General features: G+C 44.2%; 1 protein-coding gene and 1 long non-coding RNA gene across 3 annotated transcripts; one reads left to right on the forward strand and one right to left on the reverse strand.

Annotated features, from left to right (window-relative positions):
• Nucleotides 1-3457: 3457 nt before the first annotated feature.
• Nucleotides 3458-5205, reverse strand: LOC117473777. Of its 2 annotated transcripts, none has more exons than XR_004555058.1 (3): nt 5069-5205; nt 4134-4246; nt 3458-3665 (listed from the first exon to the last, which is right to left on the reverse strand). It is a non-coding gene; the product is annotated as an uncharacterized LOC117473777 (long non-coding RNA). The 2 variants fall into 2 exon arrangements; XR_004555059.1 differs by having other exon boundaries at nt 3458-3697.
• Nucleotides 5206-6517: 1312 nt separating this feature from the next.
• On the forward strand, nt 6518-23679 carry LOC117473778 (proline-rich protein 12-like). The gene is made up of 15 exons (XM_034119648.1): nt 6518-7707; nt 9506-9663; nt 10084-10245; nt 10494-15061; nt 15734-15961; nt 16070-16757; nt 16971-17476; nt 17654-17770; nt 17975-18108; nt 18638-19098; nt 19182-19301; nt 20157-20254; nt 20828-20959; nt 21302-21397; nt 22353-23679. Exons 1-15 carry the CDS (start codon nt 7625-7627, stop codon nt 22485-22487), a joined length of 7686 nt encoding a protein of 2561 aa, XP_033975539.1. The 5' UTR covers nt 6518-7624; the 3' UTR covers nt 22488-23679.
• The last annotated feature ends 442 nt before the right edge of the window (nt 23680-24121 follow it).

Genomic DNA, 24121 nt, shown 5'->3' on the forward strand with positions numbered 1-24121 from the left:
GCACCCCCATCATGAAATGCCCCCCTTGTCACGGGAACGCGCATTTCTAAATGACACGTTTACACCTTAAAACGATGTTTAAAACGAAACGTAAACGTTCAGGGTTTTTATTAATGGTAATTTTCAGACTGTGAGTTGTTTAGTGGTAGCTCATAATAGTCTTGATTCTTGTGGTTAAACTTTTCGCTCCGTATTTGATGGTAGTGGTGTCGAAATTCATTCACTTCCTTTTCAGTTTTTTTTTTTTTTTAATCTTCTGTCATATAATAATCAAAATATATGTTTACAAATGTTACATAGTCTTTGTCAGCATATTTTTGCCACGTTATGCACCCCTTGCTATCTTACATAATAAAAGTGTCACATTCATGAAACTTGCTCCATTCATTGGTACTAGTCCTACAACTATACCCTGAAAAATGCTTGAGGGTGGGAATAGTAGAAACATCTTTTTGGGTGGGGTGCATTTTATGACAGGCCTGGTTATCACAATATGCCCCCCCTTGCTATCTTACAAAATAAAAGTGTCACATTCATGAAACTTGCTCCATTCATTGGTACTAGTCCTACAACTATACCCTGAAAAATGCTTGAGGGTGGGAATAATACAAACATCTTTTTGGGTGGGGTGCATTTTATGACAGGCCTGGTTATCACAATATGCCCCCCCTTGCTATCTTACAAAATAAAAGTGTCAAACTCATGAAACTTGCTCCATTCATTGATGCATTTTTTCATGAATGTGACACTTTTATTTTGTAAAATGCACCCCACCCAAAAATATGTTTGTATTATTCCCACCCTCAAGCATTTTTCAGGGTATAGTTGTAGGACTAGTACCAATGAATGGAGCAAGTATCATGAATGTGACACTTTTATTTTGTAAGATAGCAAGGGGGGGCATATTGTGATAACCAGGCCTGTCATAAAATGCACCCCACCCAAAAAGATGTTTGTATTATTCCCACCCTCAAGCATTTTTCAGGGTATAGTTGTAGGACTAGTACCAATGAATGGAGCAAGTTTCATGAATGTGACTCTTTTATTTGGTAAGATAGCAAGGGGGGGCATATTGTGATAACCAGGCCTGTCATAAAATGCACCCCACCCAAAAAGATGTTTGTATTAATCCCACCCTCAAGCATTTTTTAGGGTATAGTTGTAGGACTAGTACCAATGAATGGAGCAAGTCTCATGAATGTGACACTTTTATTATGTAAGATAGCAAGGGGTGCATAACGTGGCAAAAATATGCTTACAAAGACTATGTAACATTTGTAAACATATATTTTGATTATTATATGACAAATATGTCAAATTAAACAATACATTTTAAAGCACGTGTATACAGACAGGACGTAACAATAATACAAATAAAAAAAACTGAAAAGGAAGTGACGAATGAATTTCGACACCACTACCATCAAATACGGAGCGAAAAGTTTAACCACAAGAATCAAGACTATATGAGCAACCACTAAACAACTCACAGTCTGAAAATTACCATTAATAAAAACCCTGAACGTTTGCTTTTCGTTTTAAACATCGTTTTAAGGTGTAAACGTGTCATTTAGAAATGCGCGTTCCCGTGACAAGGGGGGCATTTCATGATGGGGGTGCATAATTTGACACAACACCGGCTCTGGCCTCTCAGAATCACCGCTGTCCCGCAGCCTTTGGGCCGCAGTGGGGATTGTGTTGCATTAAAAAAAAAAGATGTACAATTTAATTAAGTACAATAAGGAGGTAATTACATAACCTCAGTATTTCCATTATATGCCTTCTCCAGCAGAGGTGGGAAGTAACTGTACATTTACTGAAGTACTGTACTTTTTACTTGTACTTTACTTGAGTGTTTCCATTTAATGCTACTTTATACTTCTACTCCAAAAGGGAAATAATGTAATTGTACTCCACTTCATTTATTAAACAGATTTAACAAAATGCATCCCTAAAAATGTAACTACTGGACTAACTTTTGAAGTAACAAAAGAGTCAAATTATTTCAATTACAAAAGTCAATAAGAACTTGACTCTAATATTTGTATTTTATTGCACTTGATACTTCTACTCCACTACAATTGATGTGACGTTAATTCGATTATTGAAAACTACTTTGAACATTATGATTTTAATTAAATTCTAATGGAATATTACAAAAACATAATTACTCAAATTGTGTGACTAGCTACAACATCGAAAAACATAAATAGTATTAGAAGTATAAAGGTAATTAAGCACATTTAAATTATTTTAACTCACTGGTAACTTGTAATAAAGTATCCTATACTAAAGTCAAATATCCCAATGCTTTTTCCAAAACTGTAAAACATGAAATTAACTGACGAACAGCTTATATTAAACGCACATATTCTGTGTCACCTTATTCATACATTGTCAGCCCCATGTACATGATATAATCACACATTTTTCTCTTTGTATAAAAAACACCAAATGTCCCAGAAATTCATGATGCCAGCTTTAGACCATAGGACAAAAATAATATTTTCTGACGAGCACATCTCCTTAAATAAGGGTGACCCATCACACCTCCTCATCTGGAGATGAAACTGAAAAGATATGTGTTGGGTGCTGATTTAAATGAATCACACAGGGATGAAAAGGAGGTATGTAGGACATGTGAATGTATCATCTGTAAAGTGCCTTGAAAAATCTCTAAATCTGAAATGTTGTGTGTGGGCGGATAATTCCCCAAAGCCCATCTTCATCTGCGCCTAGCTGGTTGATTTACACGCAGCCAGAAGGATTTGTCTCCAACCATGGTGCAGAAATAGAACTGGAAACACTCATTCTACAATCGTCTGTTTCCCTCTGGTGGGACATATTTGGTTGTTTTAGATCAAAGTACTACAGAAATGATGGGCCTCAATCAGTGCCGCAAATGATAAAGTCAATCTTAATGGATGATAACAAGACATATTGTAATGATTGATGCTATGTTTGCAACCAAGCAGTATTTATAATAAAGGAATTGAGAGAAGCAAAGATGGGAAATAAAAAAGAAGGATAAAAAGTCTCACCCTTACATTTTTTTTAGAGCAGAATAAAGTCTGCTTTATCTTGCAAACATTTGTAAATATATATTTTTCGTCCACAACTCCCGGATCTACCCTGTCTATTTTGTCACATCCGGTTTGTGAATAAATCATTTTGGCTCCTAAACACCTTTTCTCTACTGAAAATAAGGAACTCTGACTTTTCTTCCATCTCCACTAACTCATTGCAAGAGCTCAGACTGGGAAAGCGACATCAGACTGCTCAGTGCAGGTACTAATGTGAGGATTAAGCAGAGATTAACAAACTCTTCTTAATTCCATTAAGAGCAGCTATTCCACGTGAAAGCATATGCTCGGCCAGTGAAGAGATTTCAACAGCCAGCACATGTAATAAAACATAACAAAAATGTCTGAAATAAAAACGTGTCAATAGAGTAGCTTTTTATTTATTGCATTTTTGTGCAAGAAAGGTTACAGTGCAGAGTGTATCAGTGTCAGAGTAGAATCCATAATGGAGTTATCACAGTTATGACAAAAAAGGTTTCACATTGACAGAAGAATACAGTATTTCACAACGTTCAGTATCAGCACCCCCCTCTTCAGTTTTTCTGATGGTTCGGTCCGGTGAAATCAGCAGTGAAGGGAATGCTGGGAAAAGTGGAGGATTGGGTAAAGTGAAGCTGCGATTTAAATAAATTAAAAAAGATTGGAAATGTTATGAATATAATCTGGGATTGTAATTCAACACAATACAATTTAATCTCACAGGTATATTCACCCTTCAAAAGACAATCAATAGTTAGATGGAATAAAAAAGCATTATTTCACATTAGCTAACCAGTAATATTGTAATTGGAGCAGCTTACTTATTATTTTCAAGTATCCATTTGACCTTTAAATGTCCTATCTTTTCAGTTTCAATACTTTTTTCCTAATCAATTTACCTTTTTAATTTGAGTCTAAATTCTGGTAAAATGATCATATACTGTAACTCCTAATAAACTCACTTAGTGCATTCTTGCTCATTTAATTAGTAGAGTGATGTGTTCATTTTGTGTGATTATACAAGAAAGAAAAATCTGAAATTATAGTTTGTAGTCAATTGTGTGAACTTACATTTGATGAAGATTTACTTCCTTACGTATCATGATCCCTCAGACAGGGTTTTTAAACAGGACTGGAAGGCGTCCATCAGATCTTTGCAGGCGTCCTTTCCCTTCTCTCTGACACTGAAACACAAAACTGGGTTTACAAAACACTTAACACTCCCGGCACATGTATATAGCTTATCTTCTCTGACACAATAACATGTTTCAGTTTAAAATTGTGCAAATTACATAATGTAAATGTTAAGAAAAACAGTAAACACATTAAAAGTCACCTAAAACTCAGTGGAGGAACGTAAATAATACTGCTAAATGTATTCAACGATGTGCATGAAAGGGATTATTACAGTATAGCCTAATAATAAAGTACTCTACTCCTCTGCATTTACTAAAGTACAATACAAAAATTGCAGCAGCAGCTACACTAACACTAATGACAGCTGCACCTGCACACACACAAAGTGTTTTCATGTAACACGAACCAACAGACTGGTATGTGCCGATGCTCTGCAATAGGTCATACATGTGTAAACCTATTTTAAACCCCAGGTCTATTTTTGCTTCTTAAGACATTTGCATTACTGTAAGGGCCCTCCATAAATGTTGAGTATTCTACATTAACTTTAGTTAGATTTAAGGATTACAGCACTCTTACAAATTGAGCCCAGATGAGAAGTGAATATGAAAACATTGGATGCCCCGCATAGAAGTCAATGAGTGTTAACTGAGGATGGCCATGTGGATGTAATTGAAGTGACAAGTATTTAGTTGGAACCCAAACACAGTTCATTCATTTCCCCTCAGGGCACAAAGTTATACAAAGACCCTCTCTATTGGCAATTACAGACACAAAAGACTCGCTGGCTGATGAAATAGTAATGTATATGTTTGTACAAATACAATGTTAGTATCTATAATTGTACCTTAATTTCAGTCAGTACTAACCATTTGTCAAAGTCCTGTTTGATGACCTGGCATGATGCTGGAACTGCTTCATTGGAGTCTGGCATTTTGACAGGGGAGATCTGGAGTTTGTGGCTTTACCACAAGAGCTGCATTCATGTATGGTTACAGATTGGTTACAGCGATGAAGGGAGGGAGAAAGGGAGGGAAAGAGAGAGAGAGAGAGAGAGAGAGAGAGAGAGAGAGAGAGAGAGAGAGAGAAGAGAGAGAGAGAGAGGAGAGAGAGAGAGAGAGAGAGAGAGAGAGAGAGAGAGAGAGAGAGAGAGAGAGAGAGAGGGAGGGAGGAGGTATGACAGCAACTGTTTGTGATAAACTCAGAAGAAATTAATAATCTGCAAGAGATTGCTCAATTTGATTTGAAATACTTGTTTCTCTTGCTTTTTATTTTAATTTTTGCAAAATGTTTGGGAAAGTTGAGTTTCTTTGCTCCTTTCTCTTTGTTTACATGTATCTATCCATTATGTACATTAACCTACAAAATGTAGGTAATCTCAAATGCTTTAATTTCCATCCTTTGTTTGACAGCCTTTCTAATGAATATGCAGATAGCTGACCTTTTGAGTCAAGCATTGTGCATTACAAAGACCTCATAATGCATCTAAAATACTCACCACAGGGGAGGGTCTTCTCCTGAAAGGAGATGGGGAAGCCTGTTTCTGTTTTACACTGCTTTGTTAGCTTAAGAGGTAGAGAGTTGTAGCAAATATGACAAAACATAGATCGTTTGTCCCCCACGTTTTCTTATATGACAAGGCATTACAAAAGGTAAAATGCCTAAAATGTTGTGGTCACTTAATATTTACAGTATTTTAGTTCAAGGATTTCACTTCACCGCTAGAGGGCAACAAACTCTCATACACATTACATTTCTGGACAAATGGCCTCCAGAGATGTGCATCATTGCTACCAACAAAAGAGATACGTTTTACATTTAGCATTATTTACTAGTTTAGATGTTCATTCACGTATTGAAATAATTATCTTACAGTATCTTGGTGTTTTTATGCAATTCAATATGGTGAAATGTTAATATGATGGTAAAGCTACTGACAGTGCATCAGAAAACCCCGATCAAAAAATGAAATATGAGAAAAGCATCACTCTGTCATGCTGCCAGTGATTCGTTCTCTTTTATCATGAACATAAAATCCATTGTGCCATCTGCTGGTGTACAAATCAAGTGCACATGAGCTCTGGCAGACTGGTACTCCAAATAATAAAATTAGCAAGAAACACCCTAAATCAGGTCTTGGCAATGTAAGGAATGTTGGCAATTGTAAGGAAAATCCCCAGTATTTGCATACCACTGATTACATGCAAACTGCAGCCTACTTAAGCATCGGATTTGAGGCAGGAAATGCTTCTGTCTCTCAAAACAGGCTCCACATTTCGGATGTAAATTTGAAAAGCGGCTGCTAAAGGCCCATATATAAATCTGGTTATCACTGGAAATACTTTTGCACTCGAACGCGTCTCAGCCAATCGCAGCGATCAAGACAGACAGCTGACTATTTTTGTTCGTGTAAAATGCAGTCTAAATTAATATTTGGCCTCTTAATAAGATGAAAAGCTGGAATAGCATGCAGGGTTGCTTGGCAGAGTGAATGGAGGTCACCGCAGACATTGAGTGAGTCTCAGCGGTGAGACACAGAGGGGGAGAGGGAGGACGGACAGCGGCCAGCCGCCTTCAAAAATGGCGTCTCCGGAGGAAAATGAGTAAAAAATATTGAAACGCGGCCTGTTTTCTTTATACTTCCTTGTTCGGTATTGGTGTTTTTAGCACTTTGTTTTTATTTTACCCCGTGTTTGCAAACTCGTCGTCGCTTTTACTTGAATTGGGTAAAGAAAGCAGAAATCAAGGGAGCGAGTATTTGGGGAAATAAAGGCAGCCCTGTTTTATTTTGATGCGTCGTTAGTGACAGCTAGCATCTGCTGCTAACCCACAGCTCTGCTCCGGAGGGGGGTGGGAACGATTTGCATTCAAAGGAGAAAAAAAAAAGGATTTTGCAATTGTGGGGATTTCTTTTTGCTCGTCGGTGGGGAGTGAAATTGCTACCAACGTGGCCCCGTCGATTGCAATCCTTTTTTTCTTCTGGTGCTAGCATCGTAGCAAGGACTAGCCTAAAGAAAGGGGAGGAGAGACGGTGAAAAGGACGCATTCAAATCAAATGTTTATCAGCAATTCATCCACCACCGGCCAAATCCGCGGCATCGCCATCATGACCATGACTGATTTTGGACTAAATCTGCATTCCTGGAAATGATAAATGTGAAAGGCGACGGAAAAGGAGAAAGACTGGCTTTTTTGGAGGTGGTTGGATTATAACCCCGTAGACCCCCCTCTTTTTTCATCCAGCTTTCTCCTCCTCCCCTCCATTTCTCTTTCAATATGCTGTTTTCCACTCCTGAGGACTTGCTTATGAAACCGGGGAAAATAGCCTGAAACCGACAACGGGAAAGACTGGATTTTTTTCCGTAATCTGCGGTGCGACGTTCTCGTTGCTTTCGTCCTCATCGCACTCATTGTACAGCTCATAAATGGATAGAAATTACCCGGGAACAGGGTTTGGTGATTTGGGCGCAGGAGCAGGATGGAGTTACGAGAGATCGGCAAAAGCAAGGTATGCATTTGATTCAGACAATGTGCATGCATCACTGGTACTTTGCAAGGCACGGTGTGGCCCATGTAAACAAATTGTCGCCATTGGGTCCGTAAATAGTAGCATGCCGTGCCATTATGTGCAGTGCATTGTCATCCAAACAGATGCATAGTAATAATATTATAAACAGGAATAGAGTAGTGTGCGTGTCGTGGGGGTGGGCGGGGTGGAGAAAGGAAAAGGTTGGGGATATGAATTGAAAATGATTGACAGACATGGGTTTTAGGTGGACCTGGCGGGGTGGAGGTGGGGGTATGTCTGGAGCATCCATAGGAATTATTGTTCCCTGTGTGCAGGCCTGGACCCTGATAGATAAATGCATTGGATTCAAAGCAACTGCGAAGAGTGCAGACGCAGCAAAGCCCCTGACGGACATCAACAATCAGAACAGATGCATAATACCCGGGGAGATGCATTAAACAAAACAATTGTTCTGTGTGACGTTGTGAAGAAAAATAATAAAACGTCTTAAATTAGAGGTGGTGACTTCCTTATAATACAATTGAGATTTCTGATGCATTTTACCCAAGCGTGATCTAGATTATCGGTGATGGATTATTTAATTTCCAGATTAAAAATGGTGGACTATTCAAAAGTACCAAAACATGCAATTTGCTGTTTTGCAAAAACAAAACAAAGTAAAATGCGACGGTGAATTTTTAAGATGATGAAAATTGCCTGTGCTGTGCAAGATAGCTATGTCTTTTAGCTTCGCGTTAGCCTGCAAGCTAGCGCTATGTTGCATGGAAGTCAGTTGAGGCCTGTGCTCGCAAGCATCATTATGCTTAGTTAGTTGCACATATTTGAGATATTTTGACTCAGACCTGTCTGATTTATCACAGTAAAAAGCCACCATGCCCCTATTAGAAGTGTTCTTTTGATAAACAAACCTTGATAGTTGCTGGTGTTTGAATGCAGTTTAGCATGTATTTGCGTCGACTTGCAGCATCCAGCTGTTGGCTACATCGACATAATCGATGGTTGCAGACAAATTAATGATACGTCTATGGTTTATATTGAGAAAACTACATGTTTTACTTGACCTCAACCTTCATATTCGTTACACATGGTCTATTTACACGTAAAAGACTTGACTGGCCTTGCAGTTCGGGCCTAGTCTCTGCATTTGTACTGTTCATTGGTGCTAGGCGGTGCTAGCAGTAGCACAATGTTAGCATGTTATCTGGCCAGCCAGGCAGCCACGCATTTCAGCTTTCTTTTCTAAAGCAAAGTTCTGCAACTGGCTAATTCTCAGTGTTGAATAAGAATGTTATATAGTCTCTACATTAATACATTACTTAATGGTTGAGTCTTGTGTGGCCATTATAATAATTGCTAATTAACTACCCTATTATTTTTGCATGACATTTACATTGCATTGACAGATTTGTATCAACTGCAATTCACTTTGGTATAATTCCCAAGTTTTGTAAATCTGTTTACACTTTTTTTGGGGGAAAGATCCTGAACCAATGATCTAACCAATTAATCTATTAGACTAATATATAAATTACTTATCAGCAATTTTGTTTTTCACATGTGAGAAACTATGGAGAACCCACACATGGAGACCAAACAAATAAACAGCATGGAGTTGACATACCTGGAGGTGTGGATTTTTAATTAGGGAACAATTAACTTGCCCTTCAGATTATGTTGACATTTTCTTTTCTCAAGGGTCACATTTAGGGAACAGATTACGTTTTATGTAAATGTTATCTGATATTAATAACACTTAATAATTTCCCTTTCTCCATAGTCTTGTGTATGGGAGCTCCAGATCATCCCACCCTGAGGCTGAGCTCCTTCACCGACAAGCCTACGCCACCCCACACCCTCTGCAGGGCTATGCCACCAATCACCACCCAGGGAGCACCGGCCAAGGCGGAGCTTGGGGAGCAGCTGGACGGAGTTTGGGTGAGATAAATGTCATACCTTCCATGTCACCACCATAAGGGGCCCCAGCAATGAATTATTATGTCTCTCTCCACAGGCACTGTTAGATTGTCATTGAAAAATGTGCACATTATGGCTCAATTGAGTTGAAGCCCTAGATGTTAAAGAATGTCGTCACACAGCATTCATTCTCATACAGTTAAACAATATATTAATGGTTTTATAGAAATTGAGGTTTATGTGCTTATAATTGAACTTAGAACAAATTACGTTGTTTTGACTCATTTACATTTGTTGAATCTGTAACTGCAGGCTCGAGAAATAAACCTTTTTTGATTTCGTGATTATGTATCATGATTTAATCTACATCTCTGCATTAGCTGTTCATATTTGCATTCTTTATTAATTAATCAATCTTGGTTCTGTGTTTCCTTCCCAAAGGTCTCTCAGGGCTCTTCGACACTGGCCTGCACCATGCCAGCCCCTCTGCCCCCGATGCCTCCGTCATGAATCTGATCTCAGCCCTGGAGTCTCGGGGTCCCCAGCCTCCGCCCTCCGCCTCCTCCCTTCTTTCGCAGTTCCGCACGCCATCCTGGCAGACAGGTGGGGCTTTGTTAGACCGTCCCTCATGTGTTGACATTCAAACAGGCCAAAAATGACATTTAAAGAACCTTCCATGTTAAACTACTTAATTATTCTAACAAGGCTGTTTGGGAATTGTCCTTCTCCTATCACTCTAGATTACTTTAAAAATACTATTTATTGCTTCCATTATTTCATAATTTTAGATGACAGGTTGATGGATACTAAAGAATGTTTCAATATAATTTCTTTCTTCTTTTTTTTTACAGCAATGCACACACCTGCCCCTCCTGAACTCTTCATCTCTGGAGCGCTTCCTGGCTCTGGCTCCTTCCCCTCGGCCTCAGCTCTCTCAGCCTATCAGCATCCAGCATCCTTCTCCAGTCGCTCCTTCCCTACAGGCTCCCTTTCCCTCCAGGACACGCCCACATTTAGTCCCACATCCAATGGCCTGCTCTCCCCACACGACCCCTTACTACACATCAAGGCCCCTTCCCAGTCCAGCCTGGGGTTTGATAGACTCCTGACGTCGCAGGGCGCCGCAGCAGCTGCCTATCGGGGCAGCCAGGATCCCACGAGTGTCACATCAGCCCAGGCGTCCTCTGCCAGGCACCTGCAGTCACACCAGTTCAACCTGCTGTCATCACAGCTCCAGGACCAGTCGTCCCAGCTGTACAATGCATCAGTGTTTTCCTCAGCGCAGCCCCAGCCTCAGCCTCAGTCCAATTCGGCTCAGGAACGGGCTGTTCCCCGACAGGACAGCGTTATCAAGCACTACCAGCGGCCAACGCCGGCTCAGTCCCAGCTCTCATCCTCTGCGGCCCACTCCCTTCAGCACTACCTCAGCTGTGGAGGCGCCGGGTACCAGCAGATTGCCCCCCACCACAGGCACGCTGGCCTTTCCTGCAGCCCATTGGGTGACCAGAGCCCCTCATCTGACCACAAGCCCCCCCCTCGCACTGATCAGTATCGGCCAATCATCCAGCCGCCCTATTCTTCATCCTCCCCCTCTTCGTCTTCTTCCTCTGCTGGGAAAGGTACCAAAAGCAGCTCCAGCAGCGGTTATTCTTCTGCCAGTTCAGCATCCTCCTCAAGGACTCCCCACACACCCCCCTCTGCTTCCTCTACATCCTCTTCCTCCTCCTCTTCTTCTGCCACCTCTGGGGCTCATCCTTCCAATTCCATCCCCACATCCAGCTCCAGCGCAGCCCCTTCCAGGCAGCAGCCCCCACCTCAGCCCGCTCCTCCTCCCCCAGCCCCGCAGCAGCCCCCTTCCACATCTTCGTCAGCCCCCCAGTCTCTCCCCAAATCCTGCCTCTCAGGCTACGGTTCGCCCGTGCCTCCAGTGAAGACTCCCACCTCTTCTCTTACTGGTCAGACCCCACCCCAACAACAGACACAGTCATATTCTCCTAATCAGCCCCCTCCTTCTCACCTGGCTCAGTCTTACGGAGGCTTCAGTTCACCACAAGCCCAAGACCTGAGCTCTGGTACGGGCGGAAAAGGCTATGGGAGTCTTGGAGGGCGAAGCCAGTCTTACCCCACTGATATATATGGAACTGACTCCACTTATGGATCTCTTCCATCCTCTCTGGGCGGAGCTGGGAGCCCATCACTAGGCTACGGAGCCCCAGGTCACTCCCCTGCCCTTTTAAGGTCAAGCGGTTCATCAGGCAGCGGAGCAGCTGCAGGAGGAGGCAGCAGTGGCACAGGAGGTGGGAACTCTGGCTCGGGAGGAGGAGCGGGAAATAGTATGAGCAATGAGAGAGGTGGAGGTGGCAGTGGCAGTGTTGGAGGGTCTTATCACCTTCCAGACTCAAGCCCCTCCCCATCAGGCAACTCGGGCATCGTCCGTCCAGGGTTGCACTCCCCAGTGCCCACCTGTCCCACACAATCTCCGGGAGGCGCAGGCTCTAATAAATACATCTCCTCAGTTCTCTCCCCCACCTTCCTCGCCTCCCCGCAGGGTTACCCCGACACCAGAGGCCCCAGCTCCCAACCTCAGTCCTACCATTCCACCTCCTCCAAAACAAAGGCAGACACCTCCATGCTTGGAGTGGGCTCTCAGAGATCCCAAGAGGAAGTGGACGACGACGACGAGTTCTTGATCCAGCACCTGCTGCAGGCGCAGGCAAGTCCCGCTCCCCAGGGTGGGCATCACCATCCTCAACAACAACCCCAACAGACGTCCCAACAAACGCAGTCCCAGCCCCAGTCAGGGCCCTCGGACACTGATTCAGGCAAAGGGCTGACCTACGACATGGGTAAGAGCTCTGAGGAGAGGTACCACCCCCAGAGTGTCATCCGTACCCACAGTGCCACATCTGCTGGTAATGCAGGGTCTGCAGGGTCCATCTCAGGGCTGGAGAGCCAGCTGGAGATGTCACTAAAGAAACAACAACAAGAACAACAACAGCAGCAACACCAACAACAACACCATCACCAACAGCAGCAGCAGCAGAGAAACGAAAGGTCTGTTGGAAGCAGCAGAAACAGTGGAGGGAGGGGCAGCGCTGAACAAGTGCACTCCCATCTCCATCACCATGACAACCTAGGCTCGGTAGTCCACTACGGGCGAGGAGATCCATACAGCCAACACCCCCTTGCACCCCAACACTCCTCACATAGTCAGCTTGTTTCCTCGCACTCGCAGATCCCGTCCCACTCCCAGATGGAGCTCCAGAAGAAGCCGCAGGAGCGCGCTGAGATTCCTTATCCGCGGAAAACGCCGGAAATCCAGCAACAGCATTCCCAAGCTGCCGCCTCCCTCATGGACTCTCCCACCGACCAATCCCGTCAGCCGCCCCACCTGCTCCAGTCGGTGCTGTCCCACACCACCCGCAACAAACTGGAGCCTCATCAGCAGCAGCACCACAAGATGGATTCTCACCAACAACACCAACAGCAGCACCACAAGATGGACTCGCTTCGGCAACACCAACAGCACCACAAAATGGACTCTCATTCCCAACAGCAGCAGCACTCTATCAGCCAACAGCAGGCTGTGATGGAAGGTGGCGGCGGGACGCTCGGCTCGAGTAAACACCAGGCTCAGTCTCAGTCCACCCAGCTACAGCTACAGCTCCAGTCACAGGCCATGGAGGTGGCGGCGGCTCACTACAACCACGGGCCCCCGACACATCAGCACGATCAGAGCCAGGTCAAACAGAGCTCGGTGGTGTCTTCCTTGGACATGCTGGAGCGCTCTCTTTCTCAGACCTCGAGCACGGACGTAGCCGTTGCAGAAGACAGACGCGGCGGGGGAAGGAGCGGAGGGAGCAGCGAGCGCCACAGACAGCAGCAGGAGCAGAGGCAGCACCCGTCCCACCATCTCTCGCAGCAACACTCAGCCTCCGAGCTCCACTCCTTCCTCTCCGAGCCAGACATGGGCTTATCCACTCCGCCTCACATGCACCACCTCTCACAGCATCACGCGCAGCAGCAACAGCAGCACCCCGGCTCCCAACACCAACAAACCCACTCCCACCACCCTCACTCTCAACACCATATACCCTCACAGTCAGCCTCAGGCCACTCCCAGTCTCAGTCTGACCCCCAGCAGCCCCTCTCTTCCCAGCTCACCCCCCAGCAGAGCCAGCTGGACCAGCAGCGCTCCGAGCAGCACCAGTTTGACAACGTCAGCCCAGTGGAGAAGGCAGACCAGAATCAGCAGAGTAACCGCTTCGTCCCCCTCACTTCCATCTGCTTCCCAGACTCTCTCCTTCAGGATGAGGACCGCTCCTTTTTCCCGGGAATGGAAGACATGTTCTGTGCAGAAGACTACAAGTCGAGCTGTGCCGGAGGTGCTGGGCCGGGACAGGAGGAGATGAATGACAGCCACACCGGGCAAGAGGGAATGGATTCAATGAAAGGTGGACAAGGCGGAGGTGGAGCAGGGGGAAGTGGCGGAGGTAGCTACGACATGATGGGTCACCATGGTGGAGATCAGGGTTACGAACCCTACTGTCACGGCCTGGAAGAGCCCAGCAACAACACCATGACTCTGGATCTGGACTCCCTTAAAACCCACGAGCTCCCTTCCACTGTGAACACGGACCAGCTGGGGTTGATACAGTCCCAGGGCCCAGCTATGGGTATGGGCTCCAACCCGGCTGGTCCCAACAACCCTGGAGCTAAAATGTCCTCTGGGCCCGGAGGACCCAGCCAAGGCGCTGGTTCCGGAGGCCTCCAATCTCCTATTTTCTGCTCCTCTCGTCCCAAGAAGCTCCTCAAGTCAAGCTCCTTCCATCTGTTAAAGGAGCGGCGGGACCCCAACACACTGCCTAAGAAAAGTTACGCTCAAGAATACGAGTTTGAAGACGATGAAGATAAAGCCGACCAGCCGGCTGACATCCGGTTGAACAGCCGGAGGCTCCCGGATCTGTTGCCAGACTTGGTGTCGAGCTGCAGAAAGGGAGGAGGGGGAGGCTCTCTCAGCCCTTTGATGGGTGACATTGACTTCTACCACGCCTCTGGATACTCCTCGATGGGGTCACACTCTCTTATGCCTCAGGAAGGACCCAAGAAGAGGGGCCGAAAGCCTACTAGACCCAAGAGAGATGGACCACCGAGACCAAGAGGCAGGCCACGCATCCGCCCGATGCCCGAGCCTTACACTCCACGGGGGATGATGGGAGAAATGGCTCCGACAACTCCAGGAGCGGGATTCACTGTAGAGGGCCGAGGTAGGGGTAGAGGCCGTGGAAGCCGAGGTAGAGGACAGAGGAGGGAGGATATGTACATGGAAATGAGCGGGAAGGAGCAGGATCAGATGCAACAACAACTCCAGCCGCAGCAGCTCCAGCAGCAGATGCACGAGCCCATTCCTCCTCTGAAGGTCAGTGGCATTCAGGATAAAAAAAAGGCTTGGAAATATTCAAAGAAATAGTTTTTCAAGCACAGGTGTTTTAATACATTTCAAAACGTTAGGTATTTTAACTATATACAGTGCCTTGGGGTAGTCTTTGAAAATACAAAATCTGATAAAATGAGATTCACATATGAGCCCTTTCCTTATATTACATAGGATCTGATTGTGGGGGGGGGGGGGAGGCTAAACCCATAATATATTTTTTAATTGCAATAAAAAAACGTCATCAAGGCTTTAATGTTTTTTTGCAGTATGTGTTTGTGCACCTTCAGGCAAATTTACTTTAAATTAGTGTTTCATTATTCATAAGCCTGACAAGTTTTCTTAACTGCCTCATCATTTGGTCTATAAAATATGATGACAAATGTTTGTTCAGGTTTCTCAGGGGATTTCTATTAAGTGCTTTGTTATGGTTATTAGAAAACCCAAATATATTTAATTATTTAATATATAATATTGCAGGATATGTCATCAGAGTGAATTCAAATAACTTAATTTGTATATCTATTTTCGATTATATTAATTTGTTACAACAAATAAAATACTTATTTGATGTCGCTAAAATTAATTGATCTGTTGATTAATCTTTGCAGCCATACTTTAATTCTTACCCGTTTCCTTTTGTCTTTCTTGTTTTAGATCAAGTTACCCATTGGTACCCTGTCCTCCTCCGATGCCTTGCTGAGGACGGACTCTCTGTCCGGCACGGACCCCGCTCTGTCGGACGGCTCGGTGGGCTCCGCTCCCTCTCTGGGTTTGAGTCCTGGACCCCCCTGCAGCACGGAAAGCAACAGAAGTCATGACAAGAACAAGCAGAAAAGCCAGATGATGAGTGAAGGAGTGGACGATGAGGGACTGGAGGAAAGGGTAAGAGCCACATGATTGTGGTCGAGCAAAACATCAAAATAGTTCAATTTTAAACAGTTATTTTTGACTTTAGTGTTAACAAGTGTCTGTTTTTTGTTTTGCTTACAGGGTGATGAGAAAGACTCTGATTCCAAGGCCGGCTTTGTCGCTTCATTCTTGGACTTCCTCAAGACGGGGAAGAGACCTCCAGGCTTGGACATCTCCCCAGGAATGGAGCATGACAACGGAGAAACGTCACCCTTTAAATCGGGAGGTCTGCGCCAGTTGTCTCCTGGACCTCCTCTACCGCCGCTGCCTCCCTTTGGGGACAGTGAAGGGAACGGGGGTCTGATCCTGGGCAACTGCCACAGCCCCAAGCGCTTGGAGGACGAGCTGAAGAGGAACCTGGAGACGCTGCCTTCCTTCTCCTCCGACGAAGAGGACTCCGTGGGGAAGAACCAGGACCTCCAGAAGAGCATCTCCTCGGCCATTTCTGCTCTGTACGACACCCCTCAGCTGACCTCTAACATGCAGAGCCCTCTGCCTCCGTCCCCTCCCCAGCCTCAGTCCCAGGCCACCCATTCCCCACTCACTCCCTCGCTGCAGCCCCCCACGCTCAGCCCTCAGCCCGCCATGCACACCCCCCACGACCTGCCCCAGTCCAACGAGCCTGACGTCCTCCAGCTGGAAGACGACAGAGATATGGATGAGAACAAGGAGGAGGAAGAGCAGAGGAGCGCGGGAGGAGATGAAGAGAGGGAAATGACGGAGGAGAGAGAGCCACAGCTGGAGACCCTGGGAGCCCCGAGTCTAGATGGTAAGTTAAGAGCTTTTTTTGTTTCCTGTCATTTTAAATCTTCTTGTTGATTTCTGTACAGCTCAGCTTAAGATATGACTAAATTCCCCCTTAGGCTGAGCTGCATATGTTTCCAATCAAATGTCCGTTTATGTAAGAACTTGATTAAATTCTTGTGGCTGTTTTTGATTGATGTGTAAAATTGATCTTAATCTTTCCCTTCTTTGCTTCCAGCGCTGCTCCCCGAGCTTCCTTCCGAGCCAGAATCTCCTGAAGCTCCCTCCATCCCTCCTTCTCCCGCCTCCTCATGTTCTCCCTCTCACTCCCCCCTACCTCCCCTCTCACTCCCCTCACCCATGCCCCAACCTGAGGAGGAACAACAGGAGAACTCCCAGCCTCTGAGCCCTGTTGCTCCCACTTCCCCATCACCTCCCCCACAAGCTACCCTCTCTCAGCCGGCCACTTCTCCCCCTCCCCCTCCTTCACTCCCTTCTCATCCCACTTCCCCTCCTCCCCCTTCTTCAGTCCAGAAGGAGTCTCCCATGCCGTCTCCAGAATCCCCCGCCTCTCCCGAAGAGGCCCCGGCTCCTAAAATCACCTCCCTGCACCTCGCGCAGAAACAGGAAGATGCAGCCATCGCCGGAGAGAGTGAGGAAGACGAGAGTGAGAGTGGAGGGGAGGGCATCTTCAGAGAGAGGGACGAGTTCGTGGTGCGGGTGGAGGACATTCGAACTCTCAAGGTATTTGTGTGCAAATGTTTGTTGTGTTTTTGACAGTTAAGGAATCATGAAGTACTTTTTTCAGGACAGAAATAGAGAAAGTTGCTGAAACCATTATTTTTAATTAATTCAAAAGGCTACAAATAGTTTAATCTAAGACGTTTTATACTTACTTGTGTGTCTTATGTTTGTGCACAGCTGGCCCTGCAAATGGGCCGCGAGCCCCCACCCATCTGGAGGGTGCAGAAAGCCCTTCTGCAGAAGTTCAGCCCGGAGATCAAAGATGGACAGAGACAGTTCTGCGCCACAAGCAACGTGAGTCGTCGTGTCTCCCCCGCCCCCCCAAACCCTCGGTGATGTAACCACACCTGCAAACCTTCACTAACTCTTTTCAGCTCCCAGCTACATCCAGGCTTCTGATGGAAATATTGTAGTATATGCTGTCATGTATTTACATTGATACATTCTTAATTCACAGTGTTGTCACAAGTTGATCTTAATACTCTGTTTCTGGCATAGTATCTTGGCTACTTCGGAGATGCTAAGAGGCGATACCAGCGAATCTATGTCAAGTTCCTGGAGAATGTGAACAAGAAGGACTATGTGCGAGTCTGCTCTCGGAGACCTTGGCGCAGAGCCACACCGGCTCTCAGGTACCAAAATAAAAACATCAACTCCCCCTCAGTGCTCCGAGCTCCCGTTCCCGGCAGCGTTTAGTATTGGTTTAGCAACAAATAAAGCTTTTTGTCTTTTCAGGAAACCCTTAAATCACAGAAAGTCGAGGTAGAGCAGCCATCAGAGAGAAAAAGAGAATACGTTTTCTACATAGAACATGATCTAGTTTCACCAAAATCAACTTGGTTCAATAAAGCCTTATGCACTTCCTGCTCATCAAAGATGCATAGTACATGAACAGGTGTTTGGGCCCAGGGTGCCAACCATTCTTATATATGATCAAAAAAGAATCTCAAGTAAAAACATTTTGGTATTAAGACTTGCTAGATTAAGTTGGGGTTAAATCACTCTGCCTAGATCAAATAAAAAGACAGGAGAGGCTCCACAAATGAAGAGATACCAACTGACATTTGTGAGAATTTGGCTGAATTGAAACATTTTCTGTCTATACCTTCTATTCATCTTTATTGGTTTCCAGCTCTAAATCAATTTTTTCATGTGTCACAGACGCCCGCCCCTCCCCAGAATGGCGTCCCCTCCTACTGCCACCCAGGCGCCACCCAAAGTGGAGAAAGAGGAGAGAGTGACTCCGCCGGTGCAGCGCGAACAGAGGGAACAGAGGGAGAAAACACGGACCACGACGACAAAAGAGCTACGGGAGAAAAAGGAGGCTCCGGCTGCTGTGCCCAAAGCCAAGGAGAAAGAGAGGGAGCCCGAGAAGGAGAAGGAGAGGGAGAAGAGAGTCCAGCCGCAGCAGGAGAAACGTGCAGTGGCAGAACGAGGAAGAGCGAAGGAGGAGAAGAAGGTGGTGGAGAGGAAAGAAAAAGAAAAGGCTGAGCGACCTCCCAAGGCCAAGCCGACTAAAGTGAAGGCGGAGCCACCGCCCAAGAAGAGGAAGAAGTGGCTGAAGGAAATACCTTCATCATCGGACTCGGACTCATCGGAGGAGGCAGCCAGCGAGAATGAAAGTGAGTGCCATGAAGTCTTTTTTTTGTATCATTTTTCATGCCGCAGTATGAGGTTGGTTTTAACTCTGATCTCCTCCTCCCAGTGCCAGTGAAAGGCGGAGTGAACAACCGGGCCATGAGGGAGATGTTCAGGAGCTACGTGGAGATGCTGGTCAGCACGGCGCTGGACCCCGACATGATCCAAGCCCTGGAGGACACTGACGGTGAGAAGCGCCTCCTCAGCATGTTTACAATTAAAGCCTCCTTTAAAAATCTACTGACGTGCAGGAGACCGAAATAGAGGAAGAAGCTCCGAGGGCAGCCTGTGTTACTAGGGCTGCAATATTTGGAACAAATAACTAATTGCGATCATTATGATTTAATATTGCGATTTGATTCACAATATCAGAAGGAATGATCATTTGGGAAAAGTTATTCACAAACAATATGTTCAAATGATGATGGTGTTATTTTAAGAAGATCTGCATCAAACAATGATTTGTTTTAGTCGGTCAAATACTGTTTGTCGGCTGGGTCTTCTCTGCAGCACCACAGTACTTGATTCAGAAAGATATTTTCATATGTTTTACATTAACCAAATATTGCTTCCTACCGCGATGTGGCTATTGCACTAGTCCTTATTGCAATTTTCTTATTTTAGATGTAATTGTGCTTCCTTATTTCTTACCTAACTACGCATGCTAGTCTGGAAGTATGTTTCCTACAGATTAAATGTCCACATTGAGACCGCAGTGTTGAGGCATTTAGAGGATATTTTTCTCAAAATGGCTTCAAGTATCTGTGTGTAGTTTGGGCAGGTTGAATAAACATCCCCACCACTGACAAGCAGCAGCAGCTGCCAAGTGTCCGATCAAGCCATCCAGCTGGACAAACTGGGGAAATGTCCCAAACTCTGCAGCAAATTGACATGACTCTTTTTGGAAATCCTAATAAACAAGGTGGTTTAAGGGAATGCTGCCAGAACGAGCTGCTTTGAATCTGACCAAGGTCTCTTAAAGTGATTGGCAGCGCCTTGAATGTTGACTAATGAAGCTTCCTTCTCCTTGATTGGCCCCCAGATGAGCTGTACCTCCCGCCGATGAGGAAGATCGACAGCATCATCAGCGAACAGAAGAGGCGGTTGTTGAGGAGAGTCAGCATGAGCTCTCAGCACCAGGTAATCTGTCCTGATGCACGGCGGCTCTCGCTGTGACTCATCGCTGAAAAATACCTCGGATCGCAGTAATGAAACACTCGGTAGATTAACTGGTTTGTCGATAAAGAAAAAGTTGATTTCATGATAATCGGCTAATCAATTAGGTCGTTTATGATCATTTTTCCAGATTGTCAGATATTTTTCATTTAATATCTTATATTGACATCACCTTGGGTTCTGAAATGTTTAAAACTAAATGAAAAAATAATCATTGTTAACATTCATTGGTAATAGAGTGGTGCAGGGATGACGTATTTTTGTAGGCCGACCCGGAAGTAAGCTGCGCAAGGGTTCCCTCGACAAAAAAGCAATGGGATTTCTCCAGAGGATTTTGGAATATTGTAAAAATTTAAATCTGTGGAAAACGAACCGGTTTAGTTCAGCCGGATAATCTCCACCCCTAACCCTACTTTTATCATTTTCTAATCATAAATCTATCTATTAAATGAATCATAAACACAATGTGGCACACTTTTTAAAGAATATTTAGTTCTCCCTGTATCAAAATTCTAACATCTCTGTCTCCCCTCACAGGAGTTCCTGCATGCGTACCCCCAGATCCTGGTTGACCCCCTGGACTCGGGGCTGGTGAGGGTGCGGCTCAGCGGGGATGCTTACAACCGCAAGACCCTCAACAGAGTCAAAAAGACCCTGCCTAAACCACAGGTAGGTGTGAGGATAGTTAGTGTTTGTGGGTGATGTATTGTATTTCAAAGAATCTGTTAAAGGGATCAACGCCATTTTTCTCTGGTTTGGGTGCCACTGAAACCACAGCATCAATAAAATAAACTATTACCGTAAAAAGCTCAGATGTATCACTCAGCACTCGGAGGGTAAACCGTACCCATTTCCTCTTAACACCTGCTGAGAGTTTCTAGACCGGCTCCACTTTCACTCTTTCTTACATGGAATTGAAAGAGTACTTTCCCCTGTGGCTTTTTACTTTTCTGCCGATGTAATGTTTTATAATAGATCTTTATCTGATTAACTTTTTGTCTCTCTTCCTAGGACCTTAAACTGTCAGGGGAGACGCATCGTATCTACAGTCTCTTCCACTCCCTGCATCACTATAAATACCACACCTTCTTACAGTGCAAGAAAGAGGTAAGCAAGCAGCTTTTCAAGTATTGGTGTTAGGCTTGTGCAGACTGGGGTTTGATTGTATTTCCACCATTGCTTTGTCCTACACTGATGTACGCAATTCCAACTGAATTACTATAAGATGATATTATCAATAATATATAGAATATGTTAATGTAGAGATGTTTCTGTAGGATTGTTATTTCCTCCCTCGTAATGATGATGAATGAATTGCAAACAATTCTCCCGTCCCGTTTCCATGAATTTGATCCCACATCTCCATTCTCCTAATTACTGCTCAACAAAACTGCGCTCCTTGCAACCTAAGAATAGTTAACGTCATGGGTCATTGAACTATTTTTATACACATATTAAAGATAAGAACATAATGTTAAAAGGAACATGATGCTTCGAAATTGTTGCACCAAGCATACATTTCAAAGTCGTTACTATAAAACGGGTTTCTTTTAATGTTCAATATACCATTCACACTCTGTTGTTTATTCAGATCACTTTAACTGTATTACTGGCAGAAAGCTTAAAGGTTTGAAGATTTTGAAGATTATATTCAAAATCTTGAATCCAAGTTAATTTCTAATGTCATTAATAAAATGCTACACAGAGAATAAATAATAACTTAAAAATGAACTACTTCTTCCACTACTACTAAGAATATGATTATAATTGTATATATAAGGCAATACAAATGTAATCATTTGTTTCTATTGGTAATCTCTCTCTGTAATTTGTATTTCGCCCCAGTCATGTTAGCGGTTTATCAACAAAGTTTTCTCATTTTGGAATCGAGCTGTTACTTCAAACATGTACCACCAAAAATAGACTGTATGAAAAGCGCAAATCTATTTAAACAAGTGTAAAATAAAGCATATACAAGCTGGCTCTGTGTATTCTGTGACGCTGGTCTGAGTCTTGGCGTCACCACTGACTGCGTCTCTCCCCCCCCCCCCCACCCTCACAGACCAACAGCATCGAGCAGGCGACGGAGGACCCCGGCCAGGAGGAGGTGGTGCAGCAGTGCATGGCCAACCAGAGCTGGCTGGACTCCCTCTTCAGCTCCTTCATCGAGCTGCTCACGCTCAGCACCAAAGCCTGAGTCCACACAAAGAGAGAGACAGAATGGATTTTAAAAAAAAGTAAATGAAGATACGAGAAGAGATGGATCCCACTGTACAGCCCCCCCTCCCTCTTCAAATCTCTAAGATGCGAGGATGAATTTTTAAGAACCCTCGACGGACACAATGGGTCTGTTCATGTGACCTCGGACACTGGCCTCTGTTCTTTTATCTTGTTGTTGATCACTGACTAAAGAGATGTCTTACTTGGTGAGAAGGCGGGACCCCGTCGGATTAAAGGTCACCGGCGGGGTCGAGAAGGAATTGCTTAAAAAAGGGAGCGACGCGAATAGGAGCAGAAACGCCAAGTCAACGGAGGAGCCACTGAGATGTTAACTTTGTGTCATGAAGACAATAGTTCAAAGAGAAACTATTACCACTTAGTTTTTACATAAATTATTTTTTTGAAGACTAACATCAGCTGTTGGCTTTTGAAGAGAGTGGAAGCGGGTGAGAATGCTTTTTAAACTGCGTGCAGAGTTTGCCGGGAGCAGCGTGAACATGAGACTCGTCCGCGAATGGAAACATGAAATGTGTTAATAAACGCTCTCTCTCTCTCTCTCATCTACGTGAAGGGCAGCCCCAGTCAGCTGTGTGATAATATATAAACACATTTTTATTATTTATATGAGGAGGTTTTTAACTTAAACTCTCACAAGCGCTGGGTTGCTGCCCTAACATTTTAAAAACCTTTTTATTTTCCACAGAATCAGTATACAGTCAGTAACCCACATATCCAAGCCGTCTTCCCCTCTATACAAAAGAAACAGACGTCGAGACAGAAATATTGTATCAAATACAGTGGGTGTAAAATAATGAGGAAAAAAAAGTAAGAAAAAAAGATAACGGGGAAACTTTATTTGAAACTTAACATTGTTGTGCTTCAGTTCAATCATCAGTCATGCAGGTGCAAAGAAAAAGAAGTAAACTATCCATTTCCCATGTGGGAAGAAGGAGTATAAATAAGTAATATTTAAAGAGGAAATAGTCATTTCATTTTTATCATTTTGATGTTTGTGCATACTATGACTTATTTTGAAAACAATCTAATTTTCCATAAAAAAAGGAAAAAAAAGGCGTGTAAATATTGTACAGTTCTTGATGAAATTCTTTGTCCTTCTGTACATTAACTCTCCTGTATTTGAGAAACAAATAAAATCTGCAAAGAACAAACTGTTTCATTTCCCCACAGTGTGTGCTCCTTTACACCCATCTTTGGGAGGACATTTTTACTACCACCCTCTTTTTCTGAGGGTTACGTTTTTAACTATTGTTCCTCAGATGTTTGAACATGAAAAGCTGTCTTTTCATCATCTGCTAATGGAGGAACGTTTTTTTCTTCACACGTCAAAAAAGTCCTATTTGCATGATGACTATAGTTAATTATGCAATTTACACAGTGGGAACCTGAGCCCCTTCAAATGGACTTCACAGCCAAAAAGGACCAACTTTAGACTTAAGATAAATACCAAATATTATTTAATTTAAGATGTTTGAGCCTTTTAAATGCTGGTTTCATGAGTGCACTTTTGTATTTTTATTAGGGTCACAGCCTTGGTCAATGATATCAAATCAAGCACATAGATTTTGCTGCATTATTTGATATTGGCGCTAT

This window comes from Trematomus bernacchii, unplaced genomic scaffold, assembly GCF_902827165.1.
Source record: "Trematomus bernacchii unplaced genomic scaffold, fTreBer1.1, whole genome shotgun sequence".
In the NCBI taxonomy this organism is placed as follows: domain Eukaryota; kingdom Metazoa; phylum Chordata; class Actinopteri; order Perciformes; family Nototheniidae; genus Trematomus; species Trematomus bernacchii.

What these genes read in the sequence shown, in the direction of transcription:
- LOC117473778 (XM_034119648.1), top strand. Translation starts at nt 7,625, where the DNA reads ATGGATAGAAATTACCCGGGAACAGGGTTTGGTGATTTGGGCGCAGGA. An exon ending in ATGAGGGACTGGAGGAAAGG is followed by an intron (nt 15,962 to 16,069) that starts GTAAGAGCCACA and finishes TTTTGCTTACAG; the next exon opens with GGTGATGAGAAAGACTCTGA. An exon ending in AGAGCCACACCGGCTCTCAG is followed by an intron (nt 18,109 to 18,637) that starts GTACCAAAATAA and finishes CATGTGTCACAG; the next exon opens with ACGCCCGCCCCTCCCCAGAA.